The 15,328-nt window shown below is 39.6% G+C and overlaps 1 protein-coding gene across 5 annotated transcripts in view; it reads left to right on the top strand.

Moving 5' to 3' along the window:
• The window catches only part of CRY1 (cryptochrome circadian regulator 1), a 32,605-nt gene extending 22,780 nt beyond the window's left edge, over window positions 1–9,825 (top strand). The window contains exons 6-14 of one of the 5 annotated variants that reach the window (XM_053406035.1): window positions 357–497; window positions 597–908; window positions 2,064–2,215; window positions 2,319–2,521; window positions 3,298–3,399; window positions 4,530–4,625; window positions 5,737–5,808; window positions 5,890–5,997; window positions 9,152–9,825. In XM_053406035.1, the coding sequence (XP_053262010.1) occupies window positions 357–497; window positions 597–908; window positions 2,064–2,215; window positions 2,319–2,521; window positions 3,298–3,399; window positions 4,530–4,625; window positions 5,737–5,808; window positions 5,890–5,993 (1,182 nt within the window). In that variant the 3' untranslated portion in view covers window positions 5,994–5,997; window positions 9,152–9,825. Of the gene's footprint in view, window positions 1–356; window positions 498–596; window positions 909–2,063; window positions 2,216–2,318; window positions 2,522–3,297; window positions 3,400–4,529; window positions 4,626–5,733; window positions 5,809–5,889 lie in introns of all 5 variants that reach the window. The other 4 variants (XM_053406034.1, XM_053406037.1, XM_053406036.1 and 1 more) reach the window with 4 other exon arrangements.
• The last annotated feature ends 5,503 nt before the right edge of the window (window positions 9,826–15,328 follow it).

Raw genomic sequence — 15,328 nt, 5'->3', positions numbered from 1 at the left:
TGTAGAGGTGATCTTCCAAATATTCTTGTTAACTCTTCTAAAGAAAAATAATTCAGCTACTTGTTTATTCCTTTATTAACTGGCTCAAGCATATGGCCCTTGAGGGAGGAGTCAGTATTGTATTGTCGCTGTATTTTCACATAGAGTTCACCTTTTCTCAGTACCTTTTGATTGAAGAGCAATTGTTGCTTCTATAATTCACAGGTAAACAAACTGAAGCTGGTAAACGTCAGTGGTTCCAAATTCTGAAATCTAGGTGTGCTGTTAGTTGTTCCCAAGTTTCCTTTTTTAAAAAAGTGATAATAAGGGAAAAAAACTGAATGAAAAATGTACATAACCTTTTCATTTTCCTTAAGGCTTGGGTAGCGAACTTTGAACGACCACGAATGAATGCAAATTCTCTTCTTGCAAGTCCCACGGGACTTAGTCCTTACCTACGATTTGGCTGTTTGTCCTGCCGCCTGTTTTACTTCAAGTTAACAGACTTATACAAAAAGGTATGAACCAGCCAACTTGAACTGTCAAATACTCATTTAATAATAAAATAAAACTTTCATTTTTTAAAAAATGAATAATTTATTGTGCTATCATTTCAGGTAAAAAAGAACAGCTCTCCTCCTCTTTCTCTCTATGGCCAGTTGTTGTGGCGTGAATTCTTCTACACAGCAGCCACTAATAATCCACGCTTTGATAAAATGGAAGGCAATCCCATATGTGTGCAGATTCCATGGGACAGGAATCCTGAGGCTTTGGCAAAATGGGCAGAGGGCAGGACAGGATTCCCTTGGATTGATGCTATTATGACCCAGCTACGTCAGGAAGGCTGGATCCACCACTTGGCCAGACATGCTGTAGCATGCTTCTTGACTCGAGGCGATCTGTGGATTAGTTGGGAAGAAGGGATGAAGGTACACTTCTTTGTTCCTTAATTGATTATTTTTCTTTTGTATTGGCATTTTAAGATTTCAGTTTGATATTTTAGTTATGCAGATATTTCTAAATTTCAGGCAGCTTTTGCTACACAGCCTATTTATACAGAATATGTTGTATCTAGTGCTGCATCGTTGGTTTTTCTGTTCATCAAATTATATATAATGGTATTAGGCCATGGTATTTGTCAGTCCTAAACACACGTACTAGGAAATAAATCCCACTGATGATGGAATTTACTTCTGAGTAAACATGCTTAGGATTATACAGTAACGGTAGATATTGCTATGGCTTTAGAGTGGAATTTATAGCCCCTTAAAAAATAGTGAAGGCTATGTGCTACTTGTTATATAACTTAAGCATGGCTAGCTAAATAGCATCATCTAGTGGAGAACAGGCATTATTACATGCCATGCTCAAAGCTTCCTATGTGAATTTCCTTTTCACTGCCCACCTCCCTCAAATACAAATGCACAGCTCTAAAGCTGTTGAGAATAATACCATGAACATCTGATCCTGTGGACTGTCTTCATAGCTGCAACAATATGAGCAGTTGCTTGGCCCAGTGCTTCTAAATCAAGTTAAGACACTAGCGAAGGGGCAGCATCTCCCACTACTGCCTTGCTTTCAAAGAACTGAACAAACCTATTATGTTCACATTTGTTCAGTACAGTACGTATCTTATATTTAAGCCAGGTGAGCAGGCAACAGTGTCCAGACCAGCAGAACAGCCTAGGATCCCTTAGATCTCCTTTTGCAGTGATGCCCACCTTAAAATCTCCTTAGTTTTGTTTCTCATTTTTAGTCAATAAGTTTATGTATATGAGCCACTTTGTGCTTCTGGTGCAGATGAACTCACCTAGATAAAATTATGACTCCTGATTAAGCACAGTTTGGAATTCTGTTGGGCTCTGCTGTGTGTATCATATGCCTTGCCTCAACAGGAATTTGGAACAAGAATTTACAGTATACCTCCCTCTGCATTATGTAAAGAGTAGGAGTTTTATGTAACTCTTCATAGTCATTTTAGCAGTCATGACTCTGATGGGCTTGTTTTAATGCTTCAAAACTGTACAGCATTGAAAAAGTATTTCTGAGAAACTGTTTGGGCTAACAGAGTGTTTGTTTTAAAGGTATTTGAAGAATTGCTCCTGGATGCTGACTGGAGTGTGAATGCAGGCAGTTGGATGTGGCTGTCCTGTAGCTCCTTCTTCCAGCAGTTTTTCCATTGCTATTGCCCTGTGGGCTTTGGCAGAAGAACTGACCCTAATGGGGACTATATCAGGTTAAGTACCATTTCCAATTATTAGAAAAAGTAAAGGATTAAACAAGCTGTTTAACTTTTAACTGTTTAACTGACTTAAACTTTTTCTTCTTTTCTTTATAAGGCGCTATCTGCCTGTACTCAGAGGGTTCCCTGCAAAGTACATCTACGATCCTTGGAATGCCCCTGAGGGTGTCCAGAAGGTTGCAAAATGTGTAATAGGAGTGAATTACCCTAAACCAATGGTAAATCATGCTGAGGCAAGTCGCTTGAATATTGAAAGGATGAAACAAATCTACCAGCAACTATCACGATACAGAGGATTAGGTATGGTAAAATGTTTTGATTTAGAGAAGTTCACTTCTTTCTGTACTTGACTGCTTCTCTATAGCCACGGGGCCCACGCATAATGAATGTAACTAGGTGATTGAAAGGATTGGCAAATGAAAGACTGTTTCTCTTATGCATTTCATTCATGTCAACTGTTTTATGTTGAACTGTTGTGTTAAATTTTGTGAACCACTCTATAAAGGGTTTATCCAGCTAAGGTATACTCTGAGTAGACCCATTGAAATTAATGGAATTACATAATTCAAATTAATCGATTTGGTGAGAGTACTCTGAGGATGACTTGACCGGATGCAAATCGGAATTTTTCAATGATCCATTGGATTAGATTTTTTGAAAACATGGAGTTGGATCCATTTGTTAGTCATAGTAAGTGTCTAACTTAGTTGGATACAGCCCATTGCATTCTTCTGTCTACAAAAGAGAAAATGAACTTCCATATGAAAGGAGAATTTGCTGCTTTTACATACTTTCCAGATACTGATCTTGGTGCTGCCTTTGCCCCCCCCCCCAGTTCCTGCATTTAAAAAATCTTTGTATTCAAATTCAGACTATGTTCTCATGCCTGGATGTACATTCATAAATTTAACAATACTGCCAAACCTTGTAATTTTCTTCTATGATCTGTTTTTTGGAGGACCTAATTTTTGTTTTGGATGAAATACAGAAAGGCCACCAGCAGAACTGGAAAAGATAGTGACTAAACAAAAATGCATGTTCTTCATTCTGATGCTAATGTATTTTGTTTTGATTAGGTCTGCTTGCATCAGTGCCTTCTAATGGGAATGGGAATGGAAATAGTGGCCTAATGGGATATTCACCAGGGGAAACCCTTCCTAGTTGTACCAATGCCAGTGGTAAGTTCTACCTATTCTTAATAAAAGTAGGCTGGGAAATAGAAAGCAGTAAAATCTACCTACGACTGCAATGACATTGTATTGTTTAGCAAATCTATCTTACCAACTTTCCAAAATTAGAACTTCAACAGCATATGGTCATTATTATTCATAATCACTCAGTTAATAGGTAAAGTGGACATCTACACACAGACTACAGATGGGATAGGGTTTAATTCACTCCACAGCTTTTGAGGGAGCATCATGCCTCTTATCTCAGCACCTGGACTGGAACACAATTAGCCAGTAGTCAATTAGTGCATTTTCCACAAATAAATGCGTACTGAAGGCAGTTTAAATAAGTAGTTTCCAAGAAAGTACATAACCATAAAAGGTTAAAAGAACTCCAACACAACACTAACAGTCTAAAAAAACCAGAAAGGTGAAATGCAGTGATTACATTTTATTTGTACAGCATCCATTATACTGATACCCAGTTGCAGGTAGAGGTCCTTTCCACTACAAAAGGGGAACTCTTCAACTTTCTTAGTGTTTACATCTGAGTATGTAATATGTATATATAAATATTGATAGCATATATATTAATAATATAAAATGCAGTTGTGATGACTAAATATTTAATAGTTCTTTTCAAAATAATATGCAGATGTAGTTCTACAATACGGTATTTACTTTGAACCAAGATGAAAGTACTTGCAAGTCATTGATTGCATGTATTAAGATTCCTGTCCACTTAACATGCGAAAGTAGAGATTGCACATGGATTTGGTTAAGAAAATGGGCTATGTAAATAGCACACAAATACACATAAGCAGCTCAGGCAGTTTAGTATTTTACATGCTGAAGAAGTTCTCATAGCTTTCAGATTATAATCTTTAAAACCAAACAAAAATAGTTTGGGGGACTGACCAGAAACTCTAATTTCTTGAATGGCAAAGGAATAAATGCTTCCTTCAGGCAGGATCATAAACAAATTGACAGTCTAGCCAGAAATTAATTTTATTGTGACTATGGAAGTGTCTGCATTGCACTGGGACAGAGATACCACTAAAACAAATTTACTATTGATAGGAAGCCTGTACCTTCCCAGAAATGAGTAGAGCTAACCATGCAGATTTGTGTTCTTCCAGGATCTCAAATGGGAACAAATGAAGCCCATACAGGAAGTGTTCAAGCATGCACGTTAGGAGAATCTCATACAGGAACTAGTGGAATTCAGCAGCAAGGTAAGACAACATTGCTTCAGTTTTGCATTAAATTCCTCAGAAGTCTTACTTATTCCAATACTTCGGATTATACCAATTGAACAGGGGGAATGAGGGGTTTCCTGCCATGCCGCCTGTAATTATGTGCACCTTGTCTCTATAGGACAGGTTCCTTTTAAACCTTCTTTAAGTGAATGTATCTGAGCAAAAATATCTGGCCCTCTCCAAGAGGAACCAAAATAAAGTCAAGAGAACTTCATGCTGAAGCATCAGAGTTTGTAAATCAAAGAAAAGTTTTTCTCCCACTCGCCCCTCAGTGTAAGTGTGTTGTTGAGGACCAAGGTGCAAGAGGAAGAATTCTAGAAAACAAATGGGACTTCCTCAAGCGGGATTTGCATTGCATTGCCAGCAATCGTACAGGTTGTCATTTAGAGAGAGCTAAGTATGCCTGAATAATTAAGCACTGAAATCTCACTGGCTTTAGAGAAAGTGAGATAGTTCTGTCAGTATTTATCCACCCATATGCTGGAGTTCTACAATTTTCAGCTATGCAAGTTAACCACAGATCCCAGCTGGAATGGTGGAGGAGGAAGTAAAGCAGGAACACATGGGACTTCAAAATTTTAGCCTCTTAGGTATGCACACAGCCAAAAGCTATTCCTTGGGGCCAAGGGCACGGGCTGCAACAAGACTAATTTTTAGATTTCCCTATGTCATGGGTAGGCAAACTAAGGCCAATTGCCTTCTAAATCCGGCCCACAGACAGTCCGGGAATCAGTGTGTTTTTACATGAGTAGAATGTGTGCTTTTATTTAAAATGCATCTCTGGGTTATTTGTGGGGCACAGGAATTTCTTCATCCCCCCCCCAATATAGTCCGCCCCCCCACAAGGTCTGAGGGATAGCGGACTGGCCCCCTGCTGAAAAAGTTTGCTGACCCCTGCACTATGTATTCACCAAGCCTAGACAACTACCTTTTAAGATTTATGTAGCTTACACAATTGACAGCCCAGTTGGAGGCACTTACATTAAAGTGTATTATAATTGTATGAAGAATTTCTAGAACTTTGATCAGAAATATTTATTGCAGATCTATTACACATTTCAAAAATATTTTAATGTGTTTTTAGCAGGTTACCCTCAAGGGAGTGGTATTTTGCATTACGCTCATGGGGAAGGCCAGAAAACACACTTAATTCAGCAAGGTAAGTTCTATAAACATGTGTGATGGCATTATCTGAAACTCAAATAGATTCTTAAAGTAGGTCTTTGGTTTCAATTTGCAGGAAGAGCATCTCTTGTTGCTGGAATGTGCACTGGGAAACGTCCAAATCCAGAAGAGGAAACTCAGAGCATTGGTCCCAAAGTCCAGCGACAAAGCAGTAATTAATTGGGTAAAAATAAGAACTCTGAAGGAAGATATTAATGATAGAAAACCACATGCTGATGTCAGAAGGAAAAACTAAACATGCCTCCTGAATGGTTAAGAACATAGCTTCCATTAGAGGAGTGGACCAAATATCATTGAACCTAACATCCTGCGTGGCAGTGGCCAAGAGTCCTGACATTCAGTTTATGCTTTTAGCAGTTGCATGGGACTACCATATGACTTGTATTGCCAGTTCTGCTCCATTTAGCTTAACTTGCCCCCACCCCTTAAAACTGTGCATTAGCTTTGTCTATTTTTTGAGCTTGCTGAGTGATGATAACCATCCACTTCAGTCATCAGGTATTTGTGTAACTTTCTTTGAGCAGGGAAAGGGAACGATTTTGTTTAATTTGACTCCACTCATTCTTATGCTCTTATGCATAGTTTTTGTACTGAGAAAGTGGAAGTTTCCTTTCATTTATTACCATTACGTTATACAGTTGTCAGTCCTGCAACTTGTTTTTTTCCTCCCTAAGCTGCAGCAGGTCTAAGATACTGTCCTGTTGGCAGCTTCGAATCTGCACCCTCATAAATATTCATGTTCTGCTCTCCCCCTTTAGAGATAATATCCAAATGCATACCCAGTGTAAACACTGCACATAGATTTAGCTAGGTTGGTTGCAGTATTTTTCTGTAGTTCTTGCACGTCTTTATGTTGCTGCAAATGTGCATCTGTAGGCCTATGAAGTGTGCATTTAGAATAAGTAGCCATGCCTGCTCTGAAGCATATTTTGTACTGAAGCAGTTACTCTGTTCTAGCCTGTTTAGAATAGCTGGAGCCATGTGTTTTCTTCTGCAGCTGTAGAACAGGATTTGGAGCAGTTAACAGAAAATTATTCTGTACAACAAGTTACTTAAACGTCCGCATAGTTGGGAAATCTCACCTATCTTTCTATGACGACCATACCAAGAACCCTAAATATTCATATAACTGCTGAGTATTATCAGCTGACATAGAAGGGTTGAACAGTTTATTTTGCTGTATTTTTCTCTGTATGCCTGAAATATTTATTGTAAGTATGAAGAATTGCTCCAGCAATTATGTTTTGATGTGTCACCTCAGTTCTGAGTTTTGTTTAAAATATTGTGGCATTGTGATCTGAAATATGCCATATCGGTATTATGGATAAACATATTGTCAGACTTCACTTAACATTGTGCTTCCATCAAATTCAATCCATTTTGCCGCTCTACACACTCCTTTGCCTCAATCGGCAGCTTCTTGACTAATTTACAAGATATAAAAACAGCCATCTATTTGCCCTGCACTATTTATATTCTGTTCAAGTTTTATTAACTCCCTCCTTTATTTTACACTTTGAGGCACACCAAAGGTTGTAGGGCTATACCTCAGTGGGAGAGCATCTGCTTTGTATACAGCAGGTCCTAAGTTCAATCTGGCATCTCCAGGTAGAGCTAGGAGAGAAACTGTGAAAAGCAGCTGCCAGTCTGTAAGCAATACTGAGAAAGATGACCAAGTGCTCCAAGTATAAGGCAGCTTTCTGTGTTCCTAAGATCTAGACTTATAGGTCAAGTTCTTATGGCTAATTTTGTCATATTATCTCTCCAATAGGCCTCTAGAAAAACTTTACTTTTGTGAGTTACTGAAAGTTTAACATAGCATTGTGTGGATCATGTAAAATTTGGTAGCTTACACAAGTACTGAAGATTGGAAAAAAAGACCAGTCTGCTCTTCTTAAAAACACAAAAAATGCATTCTGTAGCTGCCCATTATATTTGGAAATATTTTTTACCTACTCAGCTTTCACAGCAAATATTTGGCTGCAGTCCATCACACACTTCCCTGGGAGTAGGCCCAGTTCAACTCAGGGGGGCTTATTTCTGAGAAGACATGCGTGTAATTTCATTGTTTGCAATGCATGTATGTCTATGGACAGTTGTCTTTTGCCTCTTTTTCTTACCTGTTATTTTTTGACAGGGCTGTTTACAATATAAAACACAAAAATATTTGGCATAATAATGATATACATAAACAAATAATAATAATACATAATTACACACACACACACCATTTAAAAGGCCACAGATAATTTAATTAGCCAAAGGCCTGGGAGAAGAGGAATGTTTTTGCTTGGAGCCTAAAGATATGTAACAAAAAAAGTGCCAGGGGAGCGTCCTTAGGGAGAGCATTTGACAAGTGGGGAGCCACCTCATAAAGGGCTCATTCGTGTGTTGCCACCTCCAGACCTCTTGTGTAGGAGGCAGATGAAGAAGGGCCTCAGGTGATTACTGCAGGGTCTGAGTCAGGTCATACGGGGAGAGGCAGTCCTTGAGATATTGTGGTCTTCAGCCGTTTACGACTATAGGTCAGAACCAGCACTTTGAATTGGGCCCAGAAACTAATTGACAGCCACTGCAGTCGGGCCAAGGCTGGTGTTATATGCTCAAACTATCTTGTCCTCGTGAACAACCTGGCTGCTGAATTCTGCACCAAAACTGGGCCTAAACCGCAATTGAAATGGATCTAGAAAATTTGTTTCCTCCAAGAGTGCCTAGATCTGGTCTGTGACCGCTCATTCAATAACCTTGCCCAAGAAGGGGAAGTTGGTAACTGAGCAGTAATGACTTAGATTACTTGAGTGGTTTTACCACTTCCTCCTTCAAGTCATCAGGGACCACTCCCTCTCACAAGGAGGCATTAATCATCTCCCTGGCCCAGCAAGCTGTCCTATCCCTGCTAGTTTTTATCAGCCAAGAGGGGCAAGGGTCCAGAACACAAGTGGTCACCCTGATTGATCCAAGCACCTTGCCCACAATTCATTGAACATAACAGGATTAGACAGTGCTCTGGACATCACTTACTTGTGTTCTGAAATTCCCAAATCACCATTCTTTTTTGTTCGGACTTCCACTGCTAGCAAGAAGCTACACATTGTAGTCTTACGGCACCTTACATGCAGCACAACTTATGCAAGTGATGAACCAGTCATTAAATTATGAACAGACAATGTATGCAGAAAATGTGATTCATTACATATAAAACATATTAACAAATATTAAAATGTATGCAAGGTATGGTAACAAATTTCAGAAAGAGAAAACATATAATATTTATTGAGAATTAATTCCTAATGGACTGATTCATTTTTGTCTTGCAGCTTTGCTGAAAGAGAAGGATCCACACCCTAAAATTTCAGGGCAAAATTATTTCACTTCATATTGGAATTAAAAGTTTTTGTGAGAGTACTTGTATTAAAATGTGCATTTTCATGCATTTATTTTCACACAGTCTAAATGGTTGTAAACAAGTATGTTTTTTAATGCATTGTTTCTAACTGGTATTTCTATGGTTTTTAAACTTTTAATGACTCACAAAGGGGAAATAGAGATTTGTAAATAAAGCATTTGGTGATGAATTTGGTAACTTACTGTAAATATAAGCATTCATGATTAGTGATAGACTCATCAATATATTTTTGATATTTCATGTATGGCTTTCAGAAAAGGCTTTAATTGGATGGATATAAAACGGAAAGTGTCCAGACAATGATGACCTTCATCATTTTTAGATTTAATATTTTTAGATTCGGGGCAGGATTTTTGACCCCTTTATGAACCAAACTGTCTTTTCAAAATGGTCAGCTCTTATATGTCTGTGTATAAAATATGATAGAGATGTTACTCTATGAAAATACAGCTGTATATAAGTCTCATATGCCAATATTTTGTTAAACTATGAAGTTGTCATGTCTGATGTTCTGTCCTTGTATTTCCCACTGCCTTGTTCAATCACAGTGAGGATGCCCTTGTTAATAAAAATGTATATACAGGTTGTTTCATTTAAGTCTTGTTTTTGAGCAGATTTTGTATTGGTCTAGTCAATACAGTTTTTAAGAAGTGCTAGCATACAAGTTTTGAATTGCTTATACCTTTTGTTTATAGAACTTTATAGCTTCAAATAGCATTTGAAGAGTTTAATCACCTTCACTAGCTATTGTCCTAGGCACCCACAGCCAAGGAAGGCACATATCTGATAGCTAATCGTTTACTGACAAAAGTGTGTACTTAAAGCAACTCTCACAGTGCTCCAGAAGTCCAGTTACTGAACTTAAGTATGGAACATGTTCACTTCTGATATTTTGCCTCTTATCAGTGTAGTAGTTCCTGTTATTGCTTTCACAATGAGTCCCTCTGCATTGCTTTTCTGCATTCAGCTGGAAGCAGGTTTATCCCTGGTTCCATATGGCATTTGTGGCAATGCTATCTTCTACATTACTATCCTGCAGTGCCAGTACTTGCTCTGGTTTTTAGTAGTAAATATGTGCTTTAGCACACAAAGAATTTAAACAGGATATAAAAAGAAAAGGACAAACATTGCCTGTTTAATTCCTGGGAACAGGTAACATATTACAGGAAATAAAATAGTAGTGATGCAGGTTGAAATGCTGCTGGTTAGTTCTATAGTAGGGAACGGGGAACTAGGCCTAAATCTGGTATGCAATTCCCAAGTAGCTGATTTTTTGAATTTAACTGTGACAGCAGTGCAGCAAAGTGCAACCATAAAATATAGAGCAAGCGTCATAGAAAGGTGGAGCTTTTCTCGTGTCACCAACTGCATCACAGTTCCACTCCTCCATGCAAGGTGAGTTAATACCACTTTCCCAGTTCCCACACGAGAGGTTAGCACTGCAATTGCAATTAAAGTTAGAAAAAACACTGCAGCCCAGGTCTTGAAACATGGAGGACTCCCAGGAAAGCCCTTGAATGCAGTAGTTTTTGCAACCATTTTGTCTGGATTCTCCAGAAAACCAGAATAAACTACTTAAACACCAGTTCTAGATAAATGGTTCATATGAAAGCATTCTTTATGGTTACTATTACTATCCATATAAATCTTTAGGAATAATAAAAATCCAATGAATTATTTGTTAATCTGAATGGTGGAAGTAATCAAGCTTTTGCGGAGTTCTTTTAAAAAAATAAATAAAATCAAACCTCTATTCTTGTCAAATTGACCTATAGAGGGTGCTCCAAGAGCTCAAGTATGATTTCTTCTTCACCTCATACATCTCTGGGATAGCCAGCACTTTTGTAAACAGTATACAAACAATATGCCCAGCCAGTGCTCCATAATCTAGATTCAGAGAGTAACTTCACTTCATCTCTTGTGAAGAGTGAAAGAGTGCATCTGATGGTCAATAGCTACCTTTCTGAATGGAATGTGAAAGCCTGCTTTCATCTTTAATATAAACAAGAATGAGTGCTACAGAAGGAAACACTTTATTTCTGAGAACCGCAAGTCCCCCCCATCTGTCTTGCAGTGTGGGGAAGTGTTTTTTAAACCATTCTTAAATTGTAAGCCAGAAAGTGTTTACTGTTCTGCACGGTAGTAGTTTATTCTACTAAAAGGGCACTTGTGCATCCCTATAAGTAATTGCACACCGTACATGCAGTTGGATCAACACTTACATCCCAGACCTGCTAACTGGATAGAGAGTTGGCGCTTTTTGTTACCACCTGAAGAGAAATCCCTTATTGTAATGAGAACAGTTCTTTATAATTTGTTTTAATACATTTTTGCCCCGCTCTTCATCCAGAAAGGGATCTCAAGTGACATACAAAAAAATAAGCAAGCTGCCTTTGGCCCTCCCTGCCCTCAGCCTTACAGTTAAATTAACAGACACAACACAAAATGGGGAAAGATGAGGAGGGAGGAGGAAAAAAGTAATCTTTGGTACCAGGTCTTAAAAGTTACTGTTCTTAGAATGTTCGGTTGGAATGGGACAGTAACTAAAACGGATCCATTGTTGATTGTGTGGCAAGTGTCAGTTAACTGTTGCTCTTCAGATAGCAGCTTTTGACAGCTCCCCCCCCCCCGGTCACTTTTGTTCTTTCTAATGTCTAGACACTTCCTCTCCTCCCTCAGGTCTCATTTGTACCCAGCATTCTATGCCCCTCCCTGCTACCTACACATTTGAATGAACAGTCAAGATGCATCTCTTTGAAAGTCTGTAGCATCCTGCTAAATGCTAATCCTAAAGCAGAAATCAAGGGAAGTGGTGAAGTTTTCACCTTTTGACAAAACCTTACAAGTGACCAATTTAGCAAGCAGTTTCATAACACGTGTGCTGTAGTCCCATTTTGTCGGAAACAATTTCAGGTTTCAGACTTGGAAAGAGGAATAGAAGCTGGCTTACAGGGGACTCTGGTGTTCATGCATGCAGGTTCTGTACAACATCCACCCACTGTTCTCTTGAAAATACAGTCCCATATTTCCCGTTTAATTGAGATTTACCGTTGACACAAAATATCTGAAGTCAAACAAAAACAGCAAATACTGATTAAATGGTGGAGGGAAAATATGGAATGGCCTTTTGATGAAGGCAACACATGCACACTAAAAACCCCCACTGCATGCATGAATCTGAATATTCACTCTTGTATGCCCCTCCAGCTATGCTAGCAGTATGCTGATCTAGTTCCTATTGTGCTACCAGGTCCTGTATTCCCCCATTGCATTATTCGTTGCTCACTGTTCACAAGGAGAAGAAAAGCAAAGGGCTGGATCAAGAATACACAGATGCTTTTCTTTGGTGCTGGGAGAAGGTGCTTCATCATACTGATTATGGAAGGTAAGAAGAGATGAGAAACGTTTTGCAATGGCCGCTTAAAACAGGTGAAGGCCTGGGATGATGGCAACACACAGTGGGGAGTTTGTGAAATTTCCAAGTGTTCCCAATTACACTAGCAGAGCCTTAAAATAGTACAGTGATTGGTTCAGCATTTAGCTTGATACTGATTTGCTACAGCATGCCTGCAGATTCCTTATTGAAGGGGTGCTTAGAAGGTGAACCATGGGCAATGCCATACTCAATACAAAATAATTTAGGTTTGGGAAGTACAAAATGATGGAAGCATTAGTCTGGTCTTCCTTCTGTGCATCTGGTGCAGTAAGTAGTGGTGGTTAAAGATAGTAATTGAAATATTCAGCTAACTTCCATTGGATTTAGTTTAATGTACCAAAAAGCAGAAAGACTGCAATATTTGCATTTGCAAAATTAAAGGCTGGAATAATTGACTTACCTGGGAGTGTGAGTCCTATCGAACTCAATGGGACTTCTTTTTGATCAGACATGAAGAAGAAGAAGAAGAGTTTGGATTTGATATCCCGCCTTTCACTCCCTTTAAGGAGTCTCAAAGCGGCTAACATTCTCCTTTCCCTTCCTCCCCCACAACAAACACTCTGTGAGGTGAGTGGGGCTGAGAGACTTCAAAGAAGTGTGACTAGCCCAAGGTCACCCAGCAGCTGCATGTGGAAGAGCGGAGACGCGAACCCGGTTCCCCAGATTACAAGACTACCGCTCTTAACCACTACACCACACTGGCTCTCATGTCTTGGGTTGCACTGTCCGGCAGCTGTTGACAACCCAATTCATTTATGCAGGACAGAGGATGCAAGAATATCGGCAGCTACACACAGTAAGCATCCCTCCTTCCATCATTAATATGTGCTAATGACTCTATAGCTAGATAGAGGAGACTGAGTAATTCTGATAGGCCCCTCTGGCCAAGTAAAACTCTTTAAGATTTTCATAATTAAAATCCATACATATTTCATTAATTGAAGAAAACGAATAGACTTCCCCTGTAATTAACTCCTTCACTCAAAAGGCTAAAAAAGAAAAAACCAAACAAAAACATAAAAGCAGTTGCGGTCATGTGGTATCAAAGCTGAGCATAAGATAACGTCGTACTTATTCACTCTCATCAGTCCCCTCTAATTAGGACCACAATCTCACTTATTGTTCAAAGTTTTATTGTTTTACATTAACTCACAGCAGCCAAGGTCCAGCTCATATGGACTTCAGGTTGACACAGGGGCCATGGCAGTAGATTTTATTTTATTTAAATTATCTATTTCCAGTGTTTGCTTTGAATACAGAATCCAGCATCCTTCATCATTGGCTATACCAAATGAGGATAATGGAAGTTGTAGTCCAACAAATTTTGGTTGCCCAAGATCAAGGAAGGTCGTTCTATGACATACTTATTTGGCAATGTCCAGACCAATGAAAGTGAACAGTAGACAACAGAGAGACTCAGAGAAGTTGCTGTGTTAAATGTAGGAAGGGGAGTGAATGAAAATGGCCAGCAGAGTTGGTGGAGGGTCACAGGTTCCCCATCCGTGTTTGCAGCAAGCAAAGGGGGCAGGAATCAAAGTTGCCCTAACAATTTGAGGGAGAGCAGCAGTGGCACATCCTAGTCCTTTCTCTGCTGTTGTCTACTCTCCACTTCCTCACTTCCAAGAGGGAACCCTCCAAGTTGGCACTGCTGTCCCAGTGTAGGCAGTATGGTTTCTCTAGATGAGGCCATAGTTCAGTGGTGCAACATCTTCCTTGCATGCAGGTGGTCCCTGATTCAGTCCCTAGCATCTCCTTGTGGAGTGGGGAATGTCCCTTTTTCTGAAACCCTGGGCAGCGGCTGCCAATCAATGCTGATCATACTGAGATAGATGGACCAATACAGTCATACCTCATGTTACGGATGCTTAAGGTTACATGTTTTCAGGTTGCGGACTGCGGGAAACCCGAAAGTACCAGAACGGGTTACTTCTGGGTTTTGTCACTTGCGCATGCGCAGAAGCGCTAAATCACGCTTTGTGCATGCGCAGAAGCGCCAAATCATGCTGGCACCTGCACAGACACAGCGCTTCAGGATGCGAATGCTGCAGGTTGTGGACGTGCCTCCGTCACGGATTACGTCCGCAACCCGAGGTTCCACTGTAGTCTAACTTGATATAAGGCGGCGCCCTATGGGTTCTTCTTTTAAGAGCAATGCTCAGACTTGCAGCCATATCATTTGTTTCATTTACTTGAGGCTCTCAGATCAGTGAGAAAGTTCTCTCTTTTTATGATCAATTATTAATCAAAGCAGTCTAGATTTCACTGAAGACACACAACTTTATGCAGCAAGATACAGTCGCCCTGATCCAGGGAAATTAGGCTTTCACACACATATTGGAGAACTGCATGCAGTAATCAGATACTTACATGAATATGGAAGTTGTGGAAGGAGAATTTCCTTCCTCTAGCAGCCACCCCACCCCACCCTTTATTGCTCAGGAGGTCCCTCTGATGCCTTGGGGCTAGAGGTACGAATTCTAATGCATGCCCAGCTACATAGATCAGTGAAAGGTGCATAGGTGACCTCTGTATTTGGGTTGGTATTCCATTTACTCTTTATTACTTACTTGATAATAGATGGCAAACAGAAACACAGTGGCTAATTGCTGCTTAATTTCTACCTCCTCCCACCCAGAGGTCCTGTGCCTTTAA

The sequence above is a fragment of the Podarcis raffonei genome, chromosome 10 (assembly GCF_027172205.1).
Source record: "Podarcis raffonei isolate rPodRaf1 chromosome 10, rPodRaf1.pri, whole genome shotgun sequence".
Taxonomy (NCBI): Eukaryota; Metazoa; Chordata; class Lepidosauria; order Squamata; family Lacertidae; genus Podarcis; species Podarcis raffonei.
The sequence above is the reverse complement of the archived record's forward strand: the minus strand, read 5'-3'. Positions and strand labels throughout refer to the sequence as shown.